Source organism: Bicyclus anynana, chromosome 17, assembly GCF_947172395.1.
Source record: "Bicyclus anynana chromosome 17, ilBicAnyn1.1, whole genome shotgun sequence".
Classification (NCBI taxonomy): domain Eukaryota; kingdom Metazoa; phylum Arthropoda; class Insecta; order Lepidoptera; family Nymphalidae; genus Bicyclus; species Bicyclus anynana.
This window is the reverse complement of record NC_069099.1, coordinates 7,508,687-7,535,093: the sequence shown is the minus strand read 5'-3', so window position 1 is coordinate 7,535,093 and position 26,407 is coordinate 7,508,687. Positions and strand designations below refer to the sequence as shown.

General features: G+C 38.2%; 1 protein-coding gene across 6 annotated transcripts in view; it reads right to left on the bottom strand.

Moving 5' to 3' along the window:
- LOC112054240 (furin-like protease 1) overlaps window positions 1–26,407 on the bottom strand; it is a 271,513-nt gene that overhangs the window by 62,140 nt on the left and 182,966 nt on the right. For all 6 annotated transcript variants that reach the window (XM_052886608.1, XM_052886613.1, XM_052886610.1 and 3 more), the window contains exons 3-5: window positions 11,606–11,783; window positions 9,144–9,289; window positions 228–356 (exon numbers count right to left, since the gene is read on the bottom strand). In XM_052886608.1, coding sequence (XP_052742568.1) covers window positions 228–356; window positions 9,144–9,289; window positions 11,606–11,783 — 453 coding nt within the window. The remainder of the gene's footprint in view (window positions 1–227; window positions 357–9,143; window positions 9,290–11,605; window positions 11,784–26,407) is intronic.

The window sequence follows — 26,407 nt, the reverse complement described above, 5'->3', positions numbered from 1 at the left end:
CTCATTACTTACATATTTTTACCCTATAACACTCGGGGATAGTGTAGCTTCCCAAGAGTGAAAGAATTTTTCGAATCGGTTCAATAGTTCCAGAGCCTATTCAAAACATACAAACAAACAACCAAATCTTTCATCTTTTTAATATTAGTACCTATAGGTAAAATTTTCTACATAATACTTACATAATTTTCTACATAAGACTACAAAATTTGCTTTTAGTTACTTACATAATTTGCTACTAAATCTGGATGGTCGGTCTCGAGCCCGTCGTCCAGGATCGTGACCACGACCCCCCGTCCGGTGATCCCTTCCCGCCACGCCGGGATCACGTTCATGTCCAACCCCCCTCCTCGGTTCTATGGAGAAAATAAACTATTAAAGAAACTAAAACACACACTAAAAGTGGAATTCATAGGCGTTGTAGGGGCACCCCTAGCAGATTATTCAGCCGCTGAGCGTCGAATTTACCCTCTATTTGTTTGAGAATTTGACACTTAGCGGACTTTATTCTCTACGTGTGTGAAGTCTGCTAATCCGCATTGGGCCAGCTTGGTGGACTATTGGCCTAATCCTTCTCATTCTGAGAGGAGACTCGTGCTCAACAGTGAGCCGAAAATGGATTGCTAATGATGACGATCATGATATCCTGCAAACTATCCAGTTACATTTACAGTAACTTAGATAAATAATGACTACTTAAGTTTTTGAAAATATTTTTATACTTACCATAAATACTACCTATATTTGACAATAAAAGTTATGGTCTTTGAATTGGTTAATACTTTGTTTTTGTAATATTTTCAAATACTTTATAGAGCAGAACGGAACACTTGGAAAAAAATAAAAAAAATACTAAAACATAACGGCTACTTTAAGGATATTTTGTATACTCAATCACGGGCACGTCGATTCTATTTCTACAAACGCTAACGCTTCGAAAATCAGAAACATAGATGCTTATCGACAACTGTCGATAGCAAATGTCATTCCTAAACATTTTTGAATTTTCGAAGCGTTTGCGATCGTAGAAGGAGAATCGACGTGTCACTTGGCTACAGGCCCCGTAGCCAAGTGAAAATTTAACACAGTAATAGATTAATTTACTACTAGGTATAGAACATGGATAATTTTCAAGTATCGAATTTACGCAGTAACCACTAGGCACATTCTAGTGAATCATATTGAACACATAATCCTATAAACCGATAGAGTAAAAAAAAAATGTATCAGGTAAAAATACACGTATATTTCTATATTATTATTATAATACAGGAAGAAAATTTTTTTAGTGCGGATATTTTTATATTTTGTACATAAACAAAATTTAATGATCACGTATTTTTTCTTTTTTTTTTTAACTCAAAAATAACAAAATTATCGTTAGCTAAAGTTATTTACTTTTGAACAGAATTTTAGGGTCACCCTATTGTGCGTTTATTTTATTTTCGTTTGATAACGAAAGGACGTCACCAGATCACTTTTAAGCTGAATATATCTTGTTTAGTAATAATATGTACATTATTTTGTTATTTTAGAGACATAAATTAAAAAAAAAAATTACATTAAATGTATCGAACTGTTTGTAGATTTATATTCTATTAATGATACAGAACCACGAAAAAAAATATCCGCACTAAAGACCGAATCACCCTGTATATTAAAATATTACAAAACCATTTACTTTCGCGTCCCTTGATATTTTATCATTCAGGGACCATGAGTATCGGGTTTTCATCCCCGCTGCTGTATAGATTTTAATTTCGTTAATGGACGCCATGCTATGGAGTTTGTATGTATAAGATTATGGCATCTGGGCCAAATGGAATGACATTAAACAGAAAATGTTTTACCACCAACGACTTACTCGTATCTATTTAAATAAAAATATGATTACTTCCCGGATTTTATTATTAACAATTGATATTATTGTTATAGAATGTTACCAAGCCTGCCAACCCGCATATGTGAAGCATGGTGGGTCTAAGTTCCAACACTCCTATAATTTATACAAAAAAAGCCTAGCCTCGCAGTAGGCTGTTAAAAATAGGCTATTGGTGTTGATATTGATCAAAAAGGTCTGAGGTGAATCACATCGGTTGGATGGTTTATAATGTCATAATGCGATCATGTGAAAGTCTAGCACAGCACATATTATTAGAAACAATTTTTGTAACAATATACTATCATCATTAACAACCTATATTCAGCTCACTGTGAAGTCTCCTCTCAAAATGAGAGGGGTTAAAAAGACTGGCAGGCTTCATACAGAAGTAGAGAAGACAGGTATGCAGAATTCCTCACGATGTTTTTCCTTAACCTTTTGAGACACGTGGTATTTAATGTCAAATATTATGTCATAACGAGTATTATTAATACACTTAATTACCATCATTTTCAGCCGCTGGACGTCCATTGTTGGAATAAGTCCGTAAAAGAGTTTACGGATGTCCAAACACCAAGGTCGTCAACCACACGTATCCAGCGGGTCTCTGTTACCCATTTGATGTCAGCGGTCCATTTTTTTATGATTTACAAGTTAGCCCTTGACTACAATCTGTCCTGAGGGTAAGTGATGCTGCAATCTAACTTGATAGGAGTAGGATGAAAATCCACACCCCTTTCGGTTTCTACACGACATCGTACCGGTACGCTATATCGCTTCGCGGTACGTCTTTGGCGGTAGGGTGGTAACTAGCCACGGCGAAAAAACGTTGCGCTTTCCGGTAGGATGTCAGCATTCTAGCATCTTGGGACTCACCCTTCATAACCATATTACACAATATATAGGCTTTAAAGGCTTTATTTTATAAAGTTATCCCAGTTGCTCAATTCAAACAGGCATAGTAGTGGTGCTCCATATAAGTTCAGATTCAAGTTTGATTGGATCTAGATGAGCAAGCTAGGCAACGCTAATTTCTCACATTATTATAATAACATGCCACATTATTTGAACACGTCCCAAAGATGTGTAATTAAACGCCGAGGCGAGTTTAAAGGGCGAATAATGTTTCCATCAAAATATAATAAGGCGGGAAATTCGCTATTACTCGGAACAAGACCTTTTCAAAAGGGAAAATTACAACCCTCAGTACATAATAGATTTAATAACTTAATCTATCCTTGTTCAAAACATACTTGTTATATAGGACATGTTCTATATACATAAGTTGAGAGCTTGTAATTGCCAGATATACTTCATTTTATGGAGGCTGAAAGTTAGTCCATGCTCCTAACATAGGTAGCCAATTATGGGTCTATAGCCATGTGGCACGACGATTCTATTTCTACAAACGCTAACGATTCGAAAATTAAAAAATGTATGGGAATGACCGATGCGATCGACAATTTGATCACGTGACCTGTCGATATTAAATGTCATTCCTATACATTTCTTAATTTTCAAAGTGTTAGCGTTTGTAAAAAGAAAATCGATGCCACATGGCACCTAAGGTTTCATCTTTGTCAAAATCCGTCGACGGAGCTTCGACGGCCTCTGTGGCGCAGTGCTATGCGCGGTGGATTTACAAGACGGAGGTCCTGGGTTCGATCCCCGGCTGGGTCGATTGAGGTTTCTTAATTGGTCGAGGTAAACCCTACCGGCAAAGACGTACCGCCAAGCGATTTAGCGTTCCGGTACGATGTCGTGTAGAAACCGAAGGGAGTGTGGATTTTCATCCTCCTCCTAACAAGTAAGCCCGTTTCCATCTTAGATTGCATCATCACAAAAAAAAAGCTGCGTCAGATCGATCTGGGATACTCTATAAAGGAAACGTTCTTTAATGAATTCAGTTTTAACTTAAGCTAAACGGACTTCCCGGAATAAATAGACATACGAGCATCGATTGTAGATCGTTAGATGGACCTCAAAGCGTCGCGGAATTGTCATTGGTTTCGCACATTGAGTACGTCATCACTCGTAACACATGTCTCTTTATTCATGTTTTGGCTTGTGTTTTTACACGTTTTTGGGTAATGACATAAAATTGTGTATCTCTAATACAGAGGGGCCCATCTAACGATTTATATCGATGCCTACTTGTACTATAACAATGCGTATGACAACGGACAGAAATCGAAACCAAGACAATATGTTTTTTTAGTTAGTCTGGCTTAAAGGTACAACCTTTAACAAAATGAAACTATCTGTAATATGGAGGGGCCCATCTAACGATTTATATCGATGTATACGAGTATATAACCTTGCTTGATTTCGTTTTCAAAAACAAGTTTTCAACCAGGAATCTACTTGGGCATCAAATCTACAGCATATTTCATTTCATTTCGTTCAGGCACATATACGGGGAGATCCACGTCTGAAGCAACATTTTAATATTCGTACTAATACTTGGAATGGAAAAGTGTTGACTACAGAATTTAATTCAGTAGATAGCAAGTAGATGCGACATCTCAAGAATATTAGTTTGCTCACGGCATGCTCGGTTTCCTTTGGAACGAAATTCCAAGCAAGAGGTGCTCCGGCTTGCGTGATTTAATCCTATTAAAAATACCAGCAGCAAATCCACATAATTACTGTAAAGTATATATTTTTCGAGCGCCGTATATAGTGGATATGACCCAGTGGATATGACCTTTGCCTTCGATTCGGAAGGCGTAAGTTGGCTTTCGATCCAGAGCATGCACCTTAAAACTTTTTACTTATGTGTGTTTTAAGAAATTAAATATCACGTGTTGGAAACGATGAAGGAAAAACATTAAAAGTTAAAACGCCCAAAATCATTTATTTCAATTAGGCTTAGCACTTTCGAAACGTCAGGTAATAATATTATTACAAAATGGTGATAATAATTGGTCTAAATAAAACTTAAATTTTAAGTAACGAGGGTTCCAAATGAGCCTTGGACCGAGAAGAGCCTACAACAAACTCATTGAGAATAAACTTGCATACTTGCACTTTACTCAACTGTTACGTAAAGAAAGAAAGAAAGAAAGAAAATAAATTTATTCAAATCTAAAAGTTACAGACAGTCAGTACCCTATCCTTATGACAGCATGTCTGTCTGTAACCCTTAAAAAGAAAGGGTGTACAGTTCAGCTTATGCCGTGCACTACATACAAGCATAACACACGGCGCTGATTTTCAGCTGAGACCCGTGTGACGTCACAGCTTATAATTGTACAAATAAATTGACATTAACTAAATTAAATTAAAATAAGCAGCAAATATGTGTTACATTTTAAAAATATATAATTACTAATTAAACTACAGATATAATGTGATACTAGTATGTAATGGAAAACGACAATGCAATTTATATATATATACATTTATAATATTATGAAGTGTATGTATTTATTAATGCATAATATATATTTTATAGTACATAAATATATATAGGTAAATAGAAAATCATGTTCAAATTAAAATAACTAAATCTATACTTAATATTATAAAGCGGAAGAGTTTGTTTGTTTGTTTGTTTGTTTGTTTGTTTGATTGAACGCGCTAATCTCAGGATCTACTGGTCCGATTTGAAAAATACTTTCAGTGATAGATAGCCCATTTATCGAGGAAGGCTATAGGCTATATTTTATTTAAAAAAAAATTGGGGATCCTTCCTAAAACTCCAATAATGTAACCCAAGGTGTACATGGCGCCTTCCCAACAGTCTGCAAATTCCCTCAAGCATTGTCATTGCTATTCAAAAAGCCAAGGGGTTGCAAATACAGCAGCGTCATTCACTCGCAGCACACATCATTTTCTACAAAAAATGTCGCGACAGCATATATCTATCTATCTATCTATCTATACTATAATAAAAGAGTAGAAATCGAGTGTCTGACCAAATTTAACTAAAAAGCAAGTTAGGGCGATTAGAAATGAGCAATAGAATACAAAAATATATTTTTTTATTTTTTTGCCTGTCTGTCTGTCTATCTGTCTGTCTGTCTGTCCTTCTGTCTGTATGTTCGTGCTATTCTCTGGTTCTGCTGAACGGATTTTGACGCGGATTTCACAAATAGATTAAGCAAAGTTCAGGGCAACATATAGGCTTTGTTTCATTAAAATCGGACAGATAGAAAAAAGTTATCTTGAAAAAACCGGATTGCTCAAATTGATTCGCAGGCGTTATTTGGAGAAACGAGATTTCCACTAAAACTGTGTAATATCGATATTGAGGCACATATTCTATACTCAACTGACTAATTTGTTTGTTTATTTTGTTGAACGCGCGAAACTAATCTCAGGAACTTCTTAAAAGTTCAGGTTCAAACTGAATAATCCTTTTTGTGTTTAAATAGTCACATTGTCTACTTTTTTATCGTATAATGTTATGCAAGGTTTATTACTATAAAAAGAGCACGAATTTGGCGCAATAGCTATTAAATACTTATCTGTATACTTATAATAAAACTGTAACAGGTCAAATTACAGAACTTTTTGATTAATTTAAAAAAAAAAAATATCTTAGGGCATTATACAATCGATACTGAATTCAAAAACATTTTTTTTCCATTATTTGTCTGTCTGTCCCTATTTTTTGTTGACCGGGCATCACACTGAAACTACTGAATGAATTCAAATGAAACTTAGCACGGTTTGAGAACATAACACGGGGCAGGTTATAGAATACTTTTTATAGCGAAAATAAAATCAGAAGGGGGTGAAATCGGGGTTGAAAGTTTGTACGTAAACTTTATTATAGACCGGCATTTGGCCGGGAGTTTGTGATAGGGTCTTTGACCGTGACTACGGCTGGGTATTTTACCCAAACAAAAAAAAGCGCAGCCTTCGGTCGGGGGGTTGTAATATGGCCTCTGATCGTGGCTACGGCTGGGCATTTTTCCGATGCACAAAAAACGGAACGCGTGGCCTTCGGCCGCGCACCGTATTGTAGCTCGGCCTTCGGCCGGGAGTTTGTGATACAGCCTTCGACCGTAACTACGGCTGGGCATTTTACCCAAACACAAAAAATGGAACGCGTGGCCTTCGGCCGGGAGTGTATGATACAGCCTTCGACCTTGACTACGGCTGGGTATTTTACCCAAGCAAAAAAAAAGCGCGGCCTTCGGCCGGGGTTTGTAATATGGCCTTTGATCGTGGCTACGGCTGGGCATTTTTCCGATGCACAGAAAACGGAACGCGCGGCCTTCGGCCGCTCACCGTATTGTAGCCCGGCCTTCGGCCGGGAGTTTGTGATACAGCCTTCGACCGTAACTACGGCTGGGCATTTTAGCCAAATACAAAAAATAGAACGCGTGGCCTTCGGCCGGGAGTGTATGATACAGCCTTCGACCTTGACTACGGCAGGGTATTTTACCCAAGCAAAAAAAAAAGCGCGGCCTTCGGCCGGTGTTTGTAATATGGCCTCTGATCGTGGCTACGGCTGGGCATTTTTCCGATGCACAGAAAACGGAACGCGCGGCCTTCGGCCGCTCACCGTATTGTAGCCCGGCCTTCGGCCGGGAGTTTGTGATAGAGCCTTCGCGCACTGTATTGTAGCCCGGCCTTCGGCCGGGAGTTTATGATACAGCCTTCGACCGTGACTACGGCTGGGCATTTTACCTAAGCACGAAAAACGGAACGCGTAGCCTTCGGCCGCGCACTGAATTGTGGCTCGGCCTTCGGCCGGGAGTTAATGATACAGCCTTCGACCGTGACTACGGCTGGGCATTTTACCCAAGCACGAAAAACGGAACGCGTAGACCCAAGCACGAAAAACGGAACGCGTAGCTTTCGGCCGCGCACTGTATTGTAACCCAGCCTTCGGCCGGGAGTTTGTAATACAGCCTCCGACCGTGACTTCGGCTGGGCATTTTGCCCAAGCACAAAATATGGGAAGCGCGGTCTTCGGCCGCGCACTGTATTGTGGACCGGCCTTCGGCCGGGAGTTTGTGATGCAGCCTCCGACCGTGGCTACGGCTGGGCACAAAAAAGTACGTACCCTGACACAAAAAAGTACGCACTTTGTTGTGCACCCTCTTTCGTCCGGGAGTTTGTGATAGGGTCTTCGACCGTGGCTACGGCTGGGCACTTAACGCAGACACAATCAATTGCACGCCGGCCGTAGGCCGGGGGCTGGATAGGGCCTCCGACGATGGCTACGACTTTGCATTTTACCCAAGCACAAAAAACGCGCACATTATTGTACACCGGCCTTCGGCCGGGGCTGTGATTTTATAATTTTTATATATAAAACATACGAAAATATAAATAGAAGGGGCGACGGCGTCGAAAATGTACATAGATTTTCACGCGGACGAAGTCGCGGGCACCTGCTAGTTATTAACTAAAATTTCAAAATTCCAAAAAAAAAAAAAATGAGTATCCTATTTATCCTAATTATGTTGATTCCCTCTATAAAATTGATATTTCCACCGCACAATCCTCAAATTCCTTTTGTCTATTTAGTAAATAAATCTTCAACTTTCTACGAAAAGCAAATTTGCTTCGGGAATCACGGATTGGCGGTGGAATATTATTCCAGCAGCGAGTGGCGGCATATTTAAAACTACCCCTAAAGGCAGCTGAACAATGTCGAGGGACGCTCAGAGGCTTACGAGTGCACCTTAGTGATTCTCTGTCGCGGCTCATCCTGCTAAGCTTCTGACTCAAGTATACTGGCTTACCATCTTTTAGTGTTACGTGTGTGAAGTCTGCCAATATACCAGCTGGGTAGACTACTAGCCTAACCCTCGTGACTAGTGCTCAACAGTGAGCCAAATATGGATTATTAATGACGATAGTTAAATAGTTACCTAGAATCGGTTATAATTTCTAAATTTTAATTTTATTTTTTTTTACTTGATATAGCTTTACCATCTTCCTAGAAATTCTTAGTAGATATACCTACATAAAAGTCGGTGAAGATTAAAGAATGATGACAGTGACCAATAATTAATCTAAGTTTGTGACATGGATCTTGACATTCACTTTTAATTTTACCCGAAATCTTCAGTAGGTATACCTAATTCGAATTCTTTACTAAACATTTAGAAGAAATCAAACACACATCTTTATTTAACCCAAAGTAAGCTTAGCTTGCGTTATGGAATCCATGATCAACACATAAATCTTTTCCAGCAGTGGGAATCGAACCCACGTCATGGATACAGTAAACACCAACTGTCCAATCGGTAAAAAAAAATAAAAAATTGTTTAAAAATATTAAATATCAACTTACCAGATACCACATGTGCGGCCATTTTGGATCGTTTAACTGGAACTTGGAGTCCGCGGCGCGAGGCCTGCCTTTCACCCTGGAGTGGGGCTCGCGCTTCGAGCCGGCCTCTCGCTTCAGTGAGGGCGGCTCGGAGGATTTTGTTTCAGCTGAAACAAGTTACACAATAATTGTAGGAAACAGTAGTCTGAGACGTATATGACGTCAGGTGGCGTCAGGTTGTTTCCGTAAAGAGTGGGGAGTTAGAGAGGGGTAGCGATCGGTTGGCGTGAACGATTTGCGATCTAAGGCGCTCGTCGTACGGACGGCTTCAGTATGCTCGTGGCGTACGAACTGTCCACATTTCTTGTTGTGAAATTCTGGGGTACTTTTGACAAAGAAAAAGGGAGTGTTAGTTAACTGTCATAAACATTTTTAGCCCTACATACAACGAACACAAATTCGTGACTCCACTCAAGGGCATTCTCTTCCATTCTAGGGTCTTATTTTGCTTACAGTTTGATTTGTTAATTAAGTTGTCCTGACAAATGTTGTGAATCATATAATCATAACCTTTGTTCGACATTGGTTCTCTTGTAATCCACTTCTCAGGCTGCTATAAGTATATATTTTATACCACTTGTGCGGCATTTTTATAATTATAATTATATATTTGTTTAAATATTGGTATCAATATTATTGCAAAAATTACCATAAATACCCGAAAAGCCCACAAAGCAGATATGTGAAACTCAGAGAAGACGCCGTTAGACAGTCGTTCCACCCATCTCGTCAGCTTCTGCTTTTGGTACATCAGGCGACGCTGACGCTAATGAGACGCCGCTAAGGTCCCATTAGATAATGGTGTCTACAGCAATTACACAATCAGAAAAAAATCCTCTAAATCCCAATGGTTACCATTAGATTTCGAATACCGATACCTTGGGTTCTATTCCTAGATGAGCTTGACATTATTTTGAAAATGACTCAGTAAAATTCTCAGCCTCGAGACTGGAAGTTGGTGGTGACAATTTTTTCAATTAACTAACGGTTTCAATTAATAATTTACTCAACTGAATATAAATTACTGACTCAATGACTCACAACGCTAAATTAGCATTGAGCAGAGCTTGTACTTCAAAAGCCTATGGACGCTGTCAAGATGCTGGACTAGCGACTCCGCCTCGGAAAACTTGCGACATCAACAGCTCAGGGAGTTGCTTGATGCTGGCAGCTCAATTGTCTGCTCATGCACCTTGGTGTTTGGAAGTCCTTACAAAAGGCCATGTCCAGCAGTGGAAGTCCATCGTCTGATAATGACGATGATAATTAAATATTTGTTTAAATAATTACTGTTTAAGCGTAAATAATATTCCGAGTTACACGAACCGTGCTCATGACAGGGCTGCGGTGGTGAGGCCGTCAAATTGAACTGTCACGGACAGAGTCTACCTTCAGGGTATATCGACAATGTACAAATAACGGTTAGTTATTTCACTATAATTGAAGTTAATTGTTTGTTGGAAATGTATTTCAAATGAATCCTTATCTCAAACACTTCAGAAGGCAGACATAAATCCTATTAGAGCATATCGAAGTAACGACGGTAATTTTTTCCAGCTTCTCAGTAATGTGCATTTTAAGAAATATATTTTTCTCAAACGGTGAAGGATAAAATATTGTGAGCAAACCGACATATCTGAGAATTGTTGTAACTCTTTACGTGTGTGAGGTCTGCCAATCCGCATTGGGACGCGTGGTGGACTATTAGCCTAACCCCTCTCATTCTGGGAGGATACTCGTGCGACGAATATGATGATGATTATTATGATGACGGTAATTTTTGCAATGAATTATGCTTTCTATGTTTACCTGACACTTCATTTTCCCATTGTGCTACTGTGGGTTATAAAGTAAGGAGTAAATATTAACTTTTTCGTTGGTCTACTGATTAGTAGCTTTCGATCATCAGATCCTAGGTTTAAAAACAAGCATCAGAATTTTTTCCAAGACAGGGAGTTGCCATGGTAAGCCATAATCTCAGCCAGAATCATAAAATCTCATAAATAGTCTAACTGTATGATACTTAGCTCGCCAATAGGATATCCTGCATCCTGTACGCAAGAGGAAAGTAAAGTTGATCTATGCTCTTTAGTGTGCCATCAAAAAATAGGCAGATGATGACGATGATGGTTTCATCACCGTTATAATCTGTGTATTTTTAGGAGAGTGGGAAGCTCAGAGCTCTCTCCTACAGAAGGTGTTTGGGCAAAATAATGATGATGGTATTTTTTTTTTTTTTTTTTTTATTTTTTGCAAGTTAGCCCTTGACTACAATCTCACCTGATGGTAAGTGATGTTGCAATCTAAGATGGAAGCGGGCTAACTTGTTACGAGGAGGATGAAAATCCACACCCCTTTTGGTTTCTACACGGCATCGTACCGGAACGCTAAATCGCTTGGCGATACGATATGATATGATTTACCTGTACTGGTACTGTCGGGTATCGTCTGAAAATCCCGCTTCTTCCTCGACAGAACCTTCTGCTGCTTCGCCCACCGCACTCGCTCGTCCACCTCCAGCCGCCCATGGTGGTCGTGGGCGGGAGTCATCGAGCGCTTGGCCACAGAGTGGTGGTGGAAGTGGTAGTGGTGCTCGAATATCTGCAACGAAGATAATGTTTTTTTTTTTAATTTTGTTCTACTTTTAACTTACTTATTGAATAGTTTTTCACGCACGATTTGAGATAAGGCTGGTATGTGCGTTACAAAGAGTGTAATCGGACGAGGCGAACGTACGTTGAGTGGGAGAGCTAAAGAAGTTTTACTTCAGACGTGTGGTCTAATGTTAGTCACTGACGACCTAGTAATCTCACTTGCCGTTAGCGCTGCAGACATGTGAGATTACTTGATCGTCAGTGGCAGACATAAAGCACACTTGTTTTATATGTATTTTTAGGGTTCAGTAGTTACGAAGGACCCTCACAGTTCCACCATGTCCGTTTCTTCATCCGAATGTAAAATGTTTTCAGATATCAATAGCGAAATTGCAAAATTGCAAAATTTCGTGTTATAGTTTTTTTTTAGTATATTCTTCTTATTACTTGTAAAATACATAGTTGAAGGCATTCACGATTATAGCTGTTGAAATTTTAGATGCGAAAAATGGTACAGACTGCAGTAAAGTAGATACTGTACAGTAAAACTGAATGACAACAACATAGGAATGCAAAAATGTTTGAGGCATCTCCCTGTTCTATAGTATAAACGAGAAACTACATATAATTTTCCTTATCACACTCTCGAAAGCATAGTGAAACTAGATTTGAATGAGATGCGTGTTTCAAAAACGGATATGAATTTCATATGTTAGAGCCCTGCATAATAATATAATTAAATATCGAGACCTCAGCTCCGTGTAATACAGTTTCATATGAAACTGAGCCAGCAGCTGAATTAGGCCAAACCAAAACGTTGAACCTAGTGTAAACGAAGTTAATTTAGTACTGAATTTTAAGTCCACCACGATATTAAACTTCACCGGTAGCTTCCCAAATGCATATAGTCTCACCGCATTGTGGCCTTCGCTATCTTTTTGGAATACAATTTGGATATGCACTAGCAGTTTTATTAAATGTTCTATATTACACTAACGTCTATCGGTAAACGGTTGTTTTTGTTTGATTGTTGTTGAAAAAATTCACAAAAATAGAACATGTAATGAAAAATAACGGAAAACTATAACGGCTAAATAGTAATAGCTATTTAAAGAGTAATAGTCGACCAACATAAAAAACGCAATTAGAAATTGAAAATTGCATACTTATTCCGTTGTTCATTAAAAATATAAAGTTGTCAGTAATATAACTCGGAGTTTATTAAAACTAGAAGTTTGGTATGGGTGCATGTATTAATTACCTATAAAATGGTAAACATAAAATAAAAAAAATATGGGGTTCCTTCCCTACATGCAAAGTGAGGATAAAATTTTTAACGTTTATCCCATAGTGTGGGGTATCGCTATCGGTATTTCTGATTAAACTGTTCATTTAATCTACGGAACACTACACTGCGCGTAGCACGACACGCACTTGGTCGGTTTTTTGATAATAATACTATAGTATTTATATTTCATCACAGACAAAGTATAAGGAAAACACAAATACCATTACAATACACAGTTTACGGTCATTAAACAGAGAGATGGTTTGCGGTTTGTACAATGTACAATTTTTTTTTTTCACTTGTTTCACTATTTTATACAAAGTGAACTACGAATGGGTTGACATAGTACTCGATACATGCGTACGAACCAGAGTGTAAAAATCAGCACACAACAATTCATTCATGAGTTCATGCGAACTCGTGATTTACAAATGAACGATTTTTTACTACGAATACAAAACGGCCAAGTGTGTGTCGGGTCACGCGCTGTGTAGGGTCCCGCAGTTGTTCGTCATGCCGACTAGAATTGGTGATTTTACGGGAACCTCTCGCCGACAAAAAAAATTTAAAATCCAACTTAACCGTGACAGTATTAATTTTCTTTTAATTAAATTATACTACTAATGTAATTTTTCACGTATCTATCTATAACACACACTTCAAAAACAAATCTCCAAATTGAAAAATAGTATTAACATCCGTATAATATTTTTTTATTTAACGACATTTTCCAGCGTGTCTAATGTACCTACACACTCATGCTAATTACAGCTTTCTATTACTGATCTCTGCGCATAATAACATAGCGACATGGTGACATGGCAAAGCTGGAAAGCTTCTTTGTTGACTACGGAACCCTAAATCGATATAGGTCTATAAGCAAAGTTAGGAAGGGAATATTTTAATTCCACACAAGGTAAAAAAATTCCCCTTGCTTAAAATTTTCGATTCGTATAACATGCAGGAAGATTACCCAAAATATTCTATCAGAATTCCCGGCGAACGTTCGGTTATATCCGATTGCACCTGCCCTCGGTTAATTATTCATAGTGCCCAAACTGCATGCCATCCCGATCTTTTTTGAGTGCCCTCTCGAGTTTCCCTCCTCTCTTGAGATACATAATAAGAAAATACGAGTGGCGAACCCTCGAAGATATTTTTCGCTGTCTTGGCGCCCCTTTTATTTTGTTTTTCAATTATACGAAAAGTATGGCCGTCTCAGGCTATACGTTACATCCCGACGTTGAGTTAAGGTCCGTTTATATCTACAGACATTTAGCGTGCCAGACACGTGCCTTGATATATAAAATAATATTCTTCTATACAATGTTTATTAACGTAAAGGTAAAATAAGGGTAATATATACAAAACGGTTGTAAGACCTGTCGTGCTGTACGGATCAGAATGTTGGGCGGTGAAAGGGACGGATAGTAAACGAATGCATGTGAACGAAATGCGTATGTTGAGATGGATGTGTGGTGTGACAAGAAAAGATAAAATAAGGAATGAGTATATAAGAGGAAGTCTGAAGGTGGCGCCAGTGACAGAAAAATTGAGGAGTAAAAGGTTAGCTTGGTATGGACATGTAATGCGTAGAGAGGAAAGACATATTACTAGAAAAATGTTGAATGTGCAAGTGGAAGGTCATAAGAGAAGAGGAAGGTCAAAGAAGAGATGGTTGGATTGTGTGAAAGAGGACATGTGTGTAAAAGGAGTGGATGATGAGTTGACGAGTAATAGAGACAAATGAAAAAGATTGACATATTTTTCCGACCCCACTTAAGTGGGATAAAGGTAAGGAGATGATGACAATGTTTATTAACGTATTTATATTTACACTCTGTCAACGTCTGCGCGGCCGCGTTACGGTAAATGTAAATCCGTTAATAAACACTGTATAGTAGAATATTATTTTGTCTGCCACAGCACGTGTCTGGCACGCTAAATGTCTGTAGATATAAACGGACCTTTAATGCGAGCAAAAAGGCACAAGGCAGAGTCTACATGGGTTGTAGTCTTTTGCATATATAATTTGCCACGCCATTTGTCTGTCTATAAATAAAGTAAACGTTGCATGCTGCAATATTCAACAAATAAATTGTAAGTTGGAGGCGACAGTGTATATTTAAAATCCCTGAAGCAAAAGTGGCATGTTAGGTATATTTATATCTTTATCTATGTATGGCATCGCAAGGTATCTACGAGAATATATCCAGGGGATATATCTTCGCTACATACGACAAGGCTAAATAAATCCGAAGATTTTTGTTCTGCTACAAGAAAGGAGACCTACCATTTTAGGCCGAACCTAACATGTTACAGAAAAAAATCTTTCATTTATTTCATAATAAATCAAAATCACCAAAAATAATAAGAATTCACAGTTGTAAAAATTAATGAAAAATGTGTTTTTTGTTGAAATCATGCATTTTATAATTTAGGCACTTGCCCATATCTTGTTTATGCTACTGTCTATTTACGGAAATTAAACCAGTCTTAGACTGATATTATTATTGCTTATAATAAAATAGCTGACGACACGTGGTTTCACCCACGTTGTTCCCGTTCTCGTAGGAATACGATAATAATAAATAGCATATAGCCTTCCTCGACAAATGGACTATCTATAATCTAACACTGAAAGAATTTTTCAAATCGGACCAGAAGTTCCTGAGATTAGCGCGTTCAACCAAAAAAAAACTTCAGCTTTATAATATTAGTTTATGTAACAATAATTTGGACATTGGAACTGTTAATTCATCAAATCTAAGCCCAGAAATGTATCAAACATACGTCGGTCTTATTTTTTTTCTTTACAATTTTGTCTACAATCTCACTTGATGATAAATGATGATGCAATCTAAGATGGCAGCGGGCTAACTTTTAAGGAATAGGAAATCCACGACCCCTTCGTTTTCTACACGACATCGTACCGGAACGTTAAATTGCTTGGCGGTAAGGTGGTAATTAGCCACGGCCGGAACCTCTCACCAGTTGGAAAATAATCGGCCCAGCTGATCAAGATCAAATCTAACTGATCGAATTCAGGAACTCCGTCTTGTAAATCCACCGCGCATACCACTGCGCCATGTAGGCCGTCAACGGTCTCCTTTCTGATCCAAAAGTACTCTATAATATAAACAAATAGCTAAACTTGTATGTTGTTATGTATTTGACCCTCCTTCCCCCATTTTTTAGTCGCGATTTTAGTGGATTTGTATGAAATAAATTTATATTATACTGCAACGACCGGGTCAAAGTAGTAAACTATAAAAATTGAATTTTACCTATAATCGAGATTTTATTTTGAGTGAGTGCAAGAACATTTGGCTGCATGCCAACTTTTAACAATTTGTTGTGTATAATAAAATCGCAAAAATAATGTCGAGTTGGCTTTTTGATGCCCGTGGGCCATTGTCCTCGATGCCAACATTACCAAATTGCTATTGCGATTCGATAAATTATATTGGAGCATAAAAAATGCAATTTATGTACTGTACACAGGTTGCCAACGTACTTCTTATCTCTAGTTGTTTTAATATAAGTTTAATAAACCCACTAAGGTTTTGCACTATTAAAACAACTCATCATATTATCCTAAATATTATTATTTTAACAAGGTATGCAATACGTCCGTCCACTAGCACGGTGTCACAAGAAGTGAGGAACAAAACGAAAACATTTAATTACATTATGTTTGAAATGAACGAAGATGGCACTGGCATATTGTTTTATACAATCAAATATCTTCTCCATTATATTTTTTTGACGGCTTCTGTGGCGCAGTGGTATGCGCGGTGGATTTACAAAACGGAGGTCCTGGGTTCGATCCCCGGCTGGGCCGATTGAGATTTTCTTAATTGGTTCAGGTCTGGCTGGTGGGAGGCTTCGGCCGTGGCTAGTTACCACCCTACCGACAAAGACGTACCGCCAAGCGATTTAGTGTTCCGGTACGATGTCGTGTAGAAACCGAAAGGTGTGTGGGTTTTCATCCTTCTCCTAACAAGTTAGCCCGTTTCTATCTTAGACTGCATCATCACTTACCATCAGGTAAGATTGTAGTCAAGGGCTAACTTGTAAAGAATAAAAAAAAAACCTATTATTGGGTTTTGCACTATTGAAACAACTCGATGGATTAATATACTGATCACTATATTATCCAAAATATTATTATTTTAGCAAGGTATGCAATACGTCCGTCCACTAGCACGGTGTGACAAGAAGTGAGGAACAAAACTAAAACATTTAATTACATTATGTTTGAAATGAACGAAGATGGCGCTGGCATATTATTTTATACAATCAAATATCTTCTCAATTATATTTATAAATCATAGTTTTTGTATTTATTTGTAAAATAAACCAACACCTATCTTATTATATCGAGATTTTTAACTGCCCATAACAAGGCCAGGCCTCCCTCCTTTCAGGAGAGGGGATATGGAACTTAGACCCACCCCGATGCTCCAGTTAGGGTTGGCGGGCACCACTATCAAACGTTAATGACAATGACCAGGCTTGAAGGCTTAACATCCTCTTCGAGACGTGAACATGTAACACCACCAACTTGTCTTCATCGGGCTGCTATTAAGAAATTATTCCAAGAAATTAAAACCCAATAACACAATTCTACTAATATTATAAACGCGAAAGTTTGTATGGATGTTTGTTAGGATATTTTAACGCCGCAACTACTGGACTGGATTTTGAAAAGTCGCAATTCTCACTCCGATTAAAACAGCCGCGTTCGCGCTCACAGCTAAATTGCTGACACAGCGCTACCGTCCGCGTTTTTTTACCGGCCTCGCCGCGCGAGTTACGATGGCCTACATTATTTGTTGCGTAAGACGTAATAAATAAGTGGTTTGTAATATAATATATTTTACTTACACTAGTATTATTAAATACTAGTATTATACTGAGAATGCGATGCCTTTTAACCCGGCTAACCCCTGGCGCTCCCCGGTTCCCGGACCAGGCAATGTGACCGACGACTCTCCAGGAGAGAGTTCTCAGGACCCTGCCGAAGTTCATGCTACTGGAAACAGAAAATATGTGCAACAAGTCTTACATCCAAGTTTCTTCCAACGTGTAACTAATTCTGTAAGTGATGTTGAAGAATCTCGTATCGTTGGCGAAAAACCTGCACAAACTACAAGCACAGACAAATCAAACTACAAAAAACGTCCTATGACCAGCCCTACCAACAATTTCAATGCACAAAAACAGACCAAGTTTAAAAGTCAACCAATTCAAACCTCCAACTCTTTTGAACAGTTGGATCTAGACGCTGAAGACAAAGAATCAGCCGTCCCAGCTGAGAAAATCCCAAGGCCCCCTCCAATATTTGTGGATGGAGTAGAAAACATCACACCTTTAAAACAGCTTCTAGACCAATATGCAAGTAAAAATTATGAGCTAAAAATATTAAGCGGTAATAGAGTAAAGATTCTATTAAAAACTCAAGAAGTCTACAGGGAAGTAGAGAAACAGCTTGATACGAGAGGTACAGATTACTACACATATAAACCTAAACAAGAACGATCATTTAGGGTAATCCTAAAGAAGATTCACCCTTCCACTGACTTGGAAGAAATAAAGGCAGCTCTGCTAGATCTTGGACACGAAACAGTTAATATCTGGAATATAAAACAAAGAATATCTAAGAAACCACTTCACATGTTCATAGTGGAACTATCTCCACAACAAAACAATAAAGAAATATACGACGTCAAAAGCCTTCTAAACTGTCGGATAACATTTGAACCTCCCAGACCAACCCGCCACATTCCACAGTGTGCCAACTGTCAAAACTATGGACATACCAAAGCATATTGTCACCGCAAGCCCAAGTGCATAAAATGTGCTGGGAATCACGCCTCAAAAGACTGCATACGCAAAGAACGATCAGACTCAGTCAAATGTGTATTATGTGGTGGAAATCACCCGGCAAATTACAAGGGATGCAGTGTCTATAAAGAACTACAGAAGCAGAAATATCCTCCTCTTCGCCCTAAAATACCTGCTACAGAATCAGGACAGCCTAAAATCTCAATCAATCCTATAACGCTGAGACAACAATGGCAAATGCCTGAAACGAGCTATGCAGATATCCTCAAAAACAAATCTCAACCAAAAAATTATTCTAACATCCAAGAATCTTCCGATAATCAAAATGATATGAAGAATTTAATAAATATGTTCAATCAAATTATGAATCAATTATGCACCGTGACAAATCTCCTCACCAATTTAATGACAGTCATATGTCAAAATTCGAGCAGCTCAAAATAGTTTTATGGAACCCAAATGGCCTGTCACACCACTCTTTAGAAGCTAAACTATTTTTAGAAACAAATGGCGTATGGTGCGCATGATTACCAATGCTCCTTGGTACATCAAAAATGATCGCCTGCATCGTGAGCTAAAAATTAAAACTACAAAGACAGAAGTTGCACACTCAATGAAAACATACCAAAAGCGTATTCGTAAACATCCAAATCAACTTGCAAGGAACCTAATGATGAAGAAACCTGATACAACTTTCAAAAGGCTTAAGAGACCAAGCACCACAAGATGTCATGAAATAGACACTACATTATTATATTTGGGCAAATCACTGGATTTTGCACCAAACACGCCTTAATTCAAATGCTTAAAATCCCGCTGAATGTCTCACGACAGATTGCAGGAATAATTGAGAGACTAAATAAAAAAAAAAAAAAAAACTACTGGACCGAATTGGCTGAAATTTGGAATGAAAATACATTTTACTCTAAATTAACTTAGGCTACTTTTCATCTAAAAAATTCATATTTTGAGATTTGTGAAAAACTGAATTCGAAGAAGCTAATGACGCGGGCGTCCACTAATATTACATAGATCATTCTAACCAACGGACCAACGAGGTGGATAAGTTTATTTTATACCAACTTCTAAAAAAGGAACTACTTAGTTATGCAGTAGATCAAAGGTTTTATGTAGAGATTTCATCCAGGCATGAGGCAGCCCTTTCAATTCAATTCAAATCCAGTTTATATATTCAAATAGATCTATTTCAAACTACTTGTATCTTCCATAAATATTGTATTCTATTGTAGTCTTGTTCAATTTGCAGACAGGACGCTGAGAATGGTTAGAGGATGTAGACATTTGAATCTTCTGCAGTATGAAAGACTGCGAATACATTCAAGTACAATTTTTTTAGGTACCTACTAGTTAAATCTAAATAAGCTCTCTCACTTGATGATGTACTATCAGCATTTCTTTTTTTTTAATTATTTGTCATAATTATATTCTAAATATGACCAGTGATCCCATCTTTAGTCGGGAAAGACTGTATTAGGAGTGTGTACGAAAATAGACCAACGAACCACCATCCCTCGGTGACGAGTCCGACCGTTCTTATTGTTGAGCTATTGAGCATTATCAGTCTTTTATTTTTGAATTATCACCATTAAATCATGACGTAACTTGATGTTACAAAAGTGCATATAAACTAAGGGTTCATTTACACGAACAGCAACTGCTACCGACGACGGCGGCGGCCGACTGGAGTCGACGGCAGTCAACGGCGGTCGCCGACTGCAGTCGACGGCAGTCAACGGCAGTCGTTCGTCGGTCAGTTGCCAGCTGCCATTGGCAACGTGCTGCTCGTGTAAATGAACCCTAAGCCTAATTGAAATAAATAGACTTTGACTTGGTTCGGTTGGGTCTATGAGCGTTAGCTTTTAGCGATGCCTGTTCTGTAGGTCTATAGGTAGTATTTAAGTGAGGAAGATTTGGAGCGTAGGCCCACCATTCTGATCCAATGCAGGTTCAAAATCAAAATTCATTTATTTCAAGTAGGCTCAGTTTACAAGCACTTTTGACACATCAGTTGAACTTTTTTGTTTTGGATTAAAATTTAAAGTAAAAATTGAAAACGGTTGGTATCGTACCATATTTGTATACATTTTATATAAGTAACAAAAGAACTCTACCTACTTTAACAGAGCCAGATCTGTCTCCTTTATAGAATATGGAATATACATCTCAATACATACAAGTACCTCACCCCAATATTGGATCACACAATGTAGAACGGCTCACGCTCCACTATGTAACATATTACATTATTTATCGCTTCAAAGCAGACACGATATGTTCGAAGCCCGTAAACATCATTCAAAGAGAAACCCTTCGCAATCTACATTGACACACACAGCGTTCATCGCTTGGGGCTCCCATGTATTGCGAGGAGCTCAAGAGGAAACATGTATATAATCCTTTATATATATTTATCACAAACATGCAAGAATATAAAAAAGAAACCGAACAAGCGCGAGTCACGCGCCAACCGAGAGTTTCGAACGTAGGATTATTATAAATAGTTCAGGAATCAAATTGCAAAGTTTTTGCCGAGCTTTTCCCGAATTTCAGACCAGTTTTTAGTTGAAAGAAAAGAAAGAAAAAACAGTTGTTAAAAAAAATGTTCCATACACCATAGAGCTGTGATAGCCCAGTGACTCTGACTCTGGAAGGTGTGGGTTCGAATCCGGTCCACCTGCAACTTTTGAGTTGTGCGCATTTTAAGAAATCATGAGGAAACCTCCATACCAGAGAAATTTTCCTAATTCTCTGCGTGTGTGAAGTCTACCAATCTGCATTGGGCCAGTGTGGTGGACTATTGGCCTAACCCCTCTCTTTCTAAGAGGAGACTCGAGCTCAACAGTGAGCCGAATATGTTTTGCTAATGATGATGATAATGACACCACAAAGCTTAAGTAGGTAAGCACTACTTTAGTGTCTCATGCTTCAACCACCTTGATAATTGAAGATGAAAACTTTAGTAGAAGTATCAACCTTTTTGGAGTTTACTCCTTAAGAATCGATTTTTTATATATAAGGCGCCCGGTATGAGAAAAATCCGAGGGGTAAAACCAACTGAACTAACGAAAAAGTGTCGCGTTTTTGGTGCGCACCTTTAGTGCGCAACTTTCTAATTTAGCTGTGAGTGTATTGAGACGTATATAGGGTATGCTGTATAGGCGACTATACCTATATACTATATGTTATTGGGCTTGTTTGTTTAATGATTATATCATTGTAAGAGTAAAATATATAATGTGAAGTATATTATAAAGTCTATTAGTTATTTTACAATTCTATACATTTAGTCTTCTTTAACATAAGTATTACTAAAGCCCTACTCGATGTGCACTGTTTACCAACAAAAAAAAGTGTGTATGTTAAAAAAAACAAAAAGTTAGCTCGAAGCACGTCTCAATACTCGCGCCTTATAAGTGAAAGGTGCGCAACCGAGGTGCAGCAGGCCGCGACGTGCGCACCCGCCTACAGCGTGCACATGGGTGCGATGTGCAAGTTGTTGGCGGCACAGCGCACGGTGAAAGGTGCGCAGAATAGGTTGCGCACAAAAAACGTAACGCATGTCATTTCATAACTTATTGGAGTTTACTCCTTAACAATCGATTTTTCATTTATACCCCTCGGTACGTTTTTTGTGCGCAACCTATTCTGCGCACCTTTCACCGTACGTAGCCGCCATAGCGTGCACATGCCTAGCGCGTCCGCACGCACGTGCACGCTGTTGGCGGGCGCGCACGCAGCGCTGCACCTCGGTTGCGCACCTTTCACTTTTCAGGCGTTGCTATTGAAAAGAGTAAACTCCATTCGTGCGTCGGAGCTGACACACTTTTTTTTTATTTTTTATTCTTTACAAGTTTTTTTTTTTCTTTTATTCTTTACAAGTTAGCCCTTGACTACAATCTCACCTGATGGTAAGTGATGATGCAGTCTAAGATGGAAGCGGGCTAACTTGTTAGGAGGAGGATGAAAATCCACACCCCTTTCGGTTTCTACACGGCATCGTACCGGAACGCTAAATCGCTTGGTACGTCTTTGCCGGTAGGGTGGTAACTAGCCACGGCCGAAGCCTCCCACCAGCCGAAGTTAGCCCTTGACTACTTACTCAACTGATGGTAAGTGATGATGCAATCTAAGATGGAAGCGGGCTAGCGGGCGATGGACGTTGGGGTCTCAAGGTGTTAGAATGGCGGCCCCGTACCAGAAACCGCAGTGTTGGCCGACCCCCCACCAGGTGTACTGACGAGACCCAGCGATTCGCAGGTATTTGCTGGATACAGGCGGCTAAGTATCGTGATTTTTGGAAATCCCTACAAAAGGCCTACGTCCTGCAGTGGACGTAAATCGGCTGACATGATGATGATGATGATGAAAATTCTCTTGCTTACTTTTTTCTAGTTTTAGTAGGTACTCTGCAATAGAGTATGAGTACTGATAAGAAACTAAATCTAATAATTTTGCCTATTTAACGCATTTTCACTGACGAATTTTCCCTGAAAAGCAGGAAAATTCCTGTGGCCAACACGTAAAGCGGTTGTTGTAGTCTAAACATTGACTATTAATGACCAATTTGCACACAAAATACGGAACAGTTGTTGTTAAAGGCCAAAGAGGTTTTGATCTCCCTCAACAACAAGCAACTCAAAAGCACCCGAGACAACTTACAATGTTCCTTTTAAGTGCGATTACATCAATGTTTGTTGAGGCAATTGGGTTCGCAATAACAATAACAATTTCGCAAATTGTTGTTTTGCGGCAGATTTATATCTACAGAGCCCAATCGTTAATCGGGCTTGATCTATTTTATTATTAGGGTTCAATCTTTTAACCAAGAGAATTTTGAGTATAATGAGAAAGCTTTTAAAAGAATAAACACTACGCCAAACATTCCGCTTAAATGATAAGTTTCCAGATATAATATTTTTGTTTATTTTTTGATTATAGGGTTTAACGAAAACATTTAAAATACGTTGTCGTTATATTTTTCATTAATAAATAATTAATGGATTTATAGTTTTATTTTCAGTACTGCTTTATTTTGAATGGTAATTTTATTCAAAATGCCAGATAGGTACTATCCAGAAGATTAACCTGCTTATGGCTGCTTTCGATTCGGAGAGCGTAGGTTAGAATCAGCCCCAGGGCATGCACCTCCAACTTTATTAACTTATGTTCATTTTAAGAAATTAAATATCACTTGTCTTAAACGGTGGAGGAAAAACATCGTGAGGAAACCTGCATACCTGCGAATTTTCTTAATTCTCTAAGTGTGAAGTCTGCCTTTGGGTCAGCGTGGTGGACTATTGACCTAACCCCTCTCATTCTGTGAGGAGACTCGATCTCAGCAGTGAGCTGAATATGAGTTGATAATGATGATAATGATGTTTGTACTATGCCATGCCAGAAACGCAATCGGTCAGACTAGTATTTCAGTCCCTGGGACGGTTCAAACTTCTCGACCTTGACTTAAGTTCATTATCCTGAGGCTTTTGCGGTTACTTAAGCCCTTAGGGCGCCGTCAAATTACATACTAAACCGAAGTACGAACTTAATTAATTCAAACAGTGTCTGCTCATTAAAAATGTTTAATACAGATATTTCTTTTTAATTACTCAAGATCTGCAGCAAAGGAATTTTATTTCTTTTATTACAAAGTCTATAGAGAAATTATTAGGCATATAAGTATTTATTGTATGTCAGTCATTTGAAATTAAAACCCAAGATAGACAGAAATACGATCTTAAATAATTCAAACAATTTCTGCTTATTATAATATACTAACTTTTAATAAACTCAAGATCTGCAGTAAAAGTATATTATTTTTAACCCCAGACGCAAAAGAAGGGTGTTACAACTTTGACGTGTCTGTCTGTCTGTATGTATGTCTGTCTCTCAGTCTGTGTGTGGCACCATAACTCCGAAACGGATGAAGCGATTTAAATCAAATTTTTATTTGTATCAAAGGTGACTTACAGGCGAATGTCCTTAGATATATTTGATGAAAATCGGTTGAGCCATTTCAAAGTTGTGGCGGTTGAAAGTGGGGAAGAACAACCGAATGTCTGCAAATATTCTCGAATGGGGTCTCAAATGAAAGCGCACTGAAAGAGAATATTGACGAGTTGATCGTGAGTGTAATTTTAATTTTAATTTTAATAATTAACTCATGACATTCGAGGGTTTTTAAAAATTTTCAATTTTTAAATGATAGATCGATAGTACTATCGACTCTAAACTATTTCTGATATTACTAAACTATAGATAAAGTATGATGCCAGCAAAGTGCATCATAAGAGTTTTTTTTTAAATTGTAGGATTGATTAGGCTGTTAATCAATTTAAATCCTAAGGGTTTAGTTTTTTTAAGGTATAAAATACTGAAAACTAGCCTAAAACTGAAATGCTACTGGAATAATGAGAACCGGTCATTAAATTAAACGTCTCATTACAGTTATCAAAAAGTTCCACGCTAACTGGGACTGTGTTTTCGCTTTAAACTGTATTTCTGTACAACTTTTGTAATTAACAGCGTCCTAACTGCACACGGGATCCACCCAACTTTCTATAAAGCCGAGATACCTACTACAAAACAATTATAATTAAATATAAATACTTCACTGGAGTTTTGTTCAATTTATGTTTAGACAAGTTTTCGCTTGAATAATTCCTCGCCAGTAGTTATCTCTCGGCTACAAATCAGCTAGGCTATTCTGTAATAATATTTTTATAACTCGCAAGTGCCAGTTTCGAATTTACCTCTATCTCTCTCTGTTTAACACTATAGAATGAGAAAGATAGCGGTGAATTCGAAACTCACATTTGCAAGTTATACAAAACATCGTTATAGAATAGCCGTGCAGAAGTTACTGGATATGATTTGTGTTCGAGCTTGTTATGGTATTCATTCCTTGCAAGAAATCATTTAACAAAAAAAAATAACCGACTTCAAAGATGCATTACACTAAAAACGAAAATTTACATTGTACCTATCACCACCAAAAACCTATGACTGCACCTCACTTACCCGCACGTACGATTTCACACACGCGCAGTCTTTCCCCCCGTCACCCGCATACCATGAAAGTGTCATTAATGAACTTACCAGACTATGTCGGACCACAGAATACAAGGAATTTTTAAATTTTACCTTATAGTGCAGTGTTTCTGTTTCTCAAAGTGGGATACGCGAACCCATAGGGGTTCGTCATTCGACGGCAGGGGGTTCGAGACAAGATTGTCCAAAATTAATCCGATCATTGAATTCATTTGCGACAAAAAACAAGCACACCCATCACATTAATATTACTTATGGTACTTTATGTTACCTTTTATTCAAATAAAAACCTTATATATGTATAGTGCATAACCCTTCTTAACAACCTTAGGCACGCCACTGTATGTACACATACATAATGCATACTATACATTTGAACATCAAAATATTCTTTAAAGCTTCAAAGCTTTTCAAAGTTATCCAGC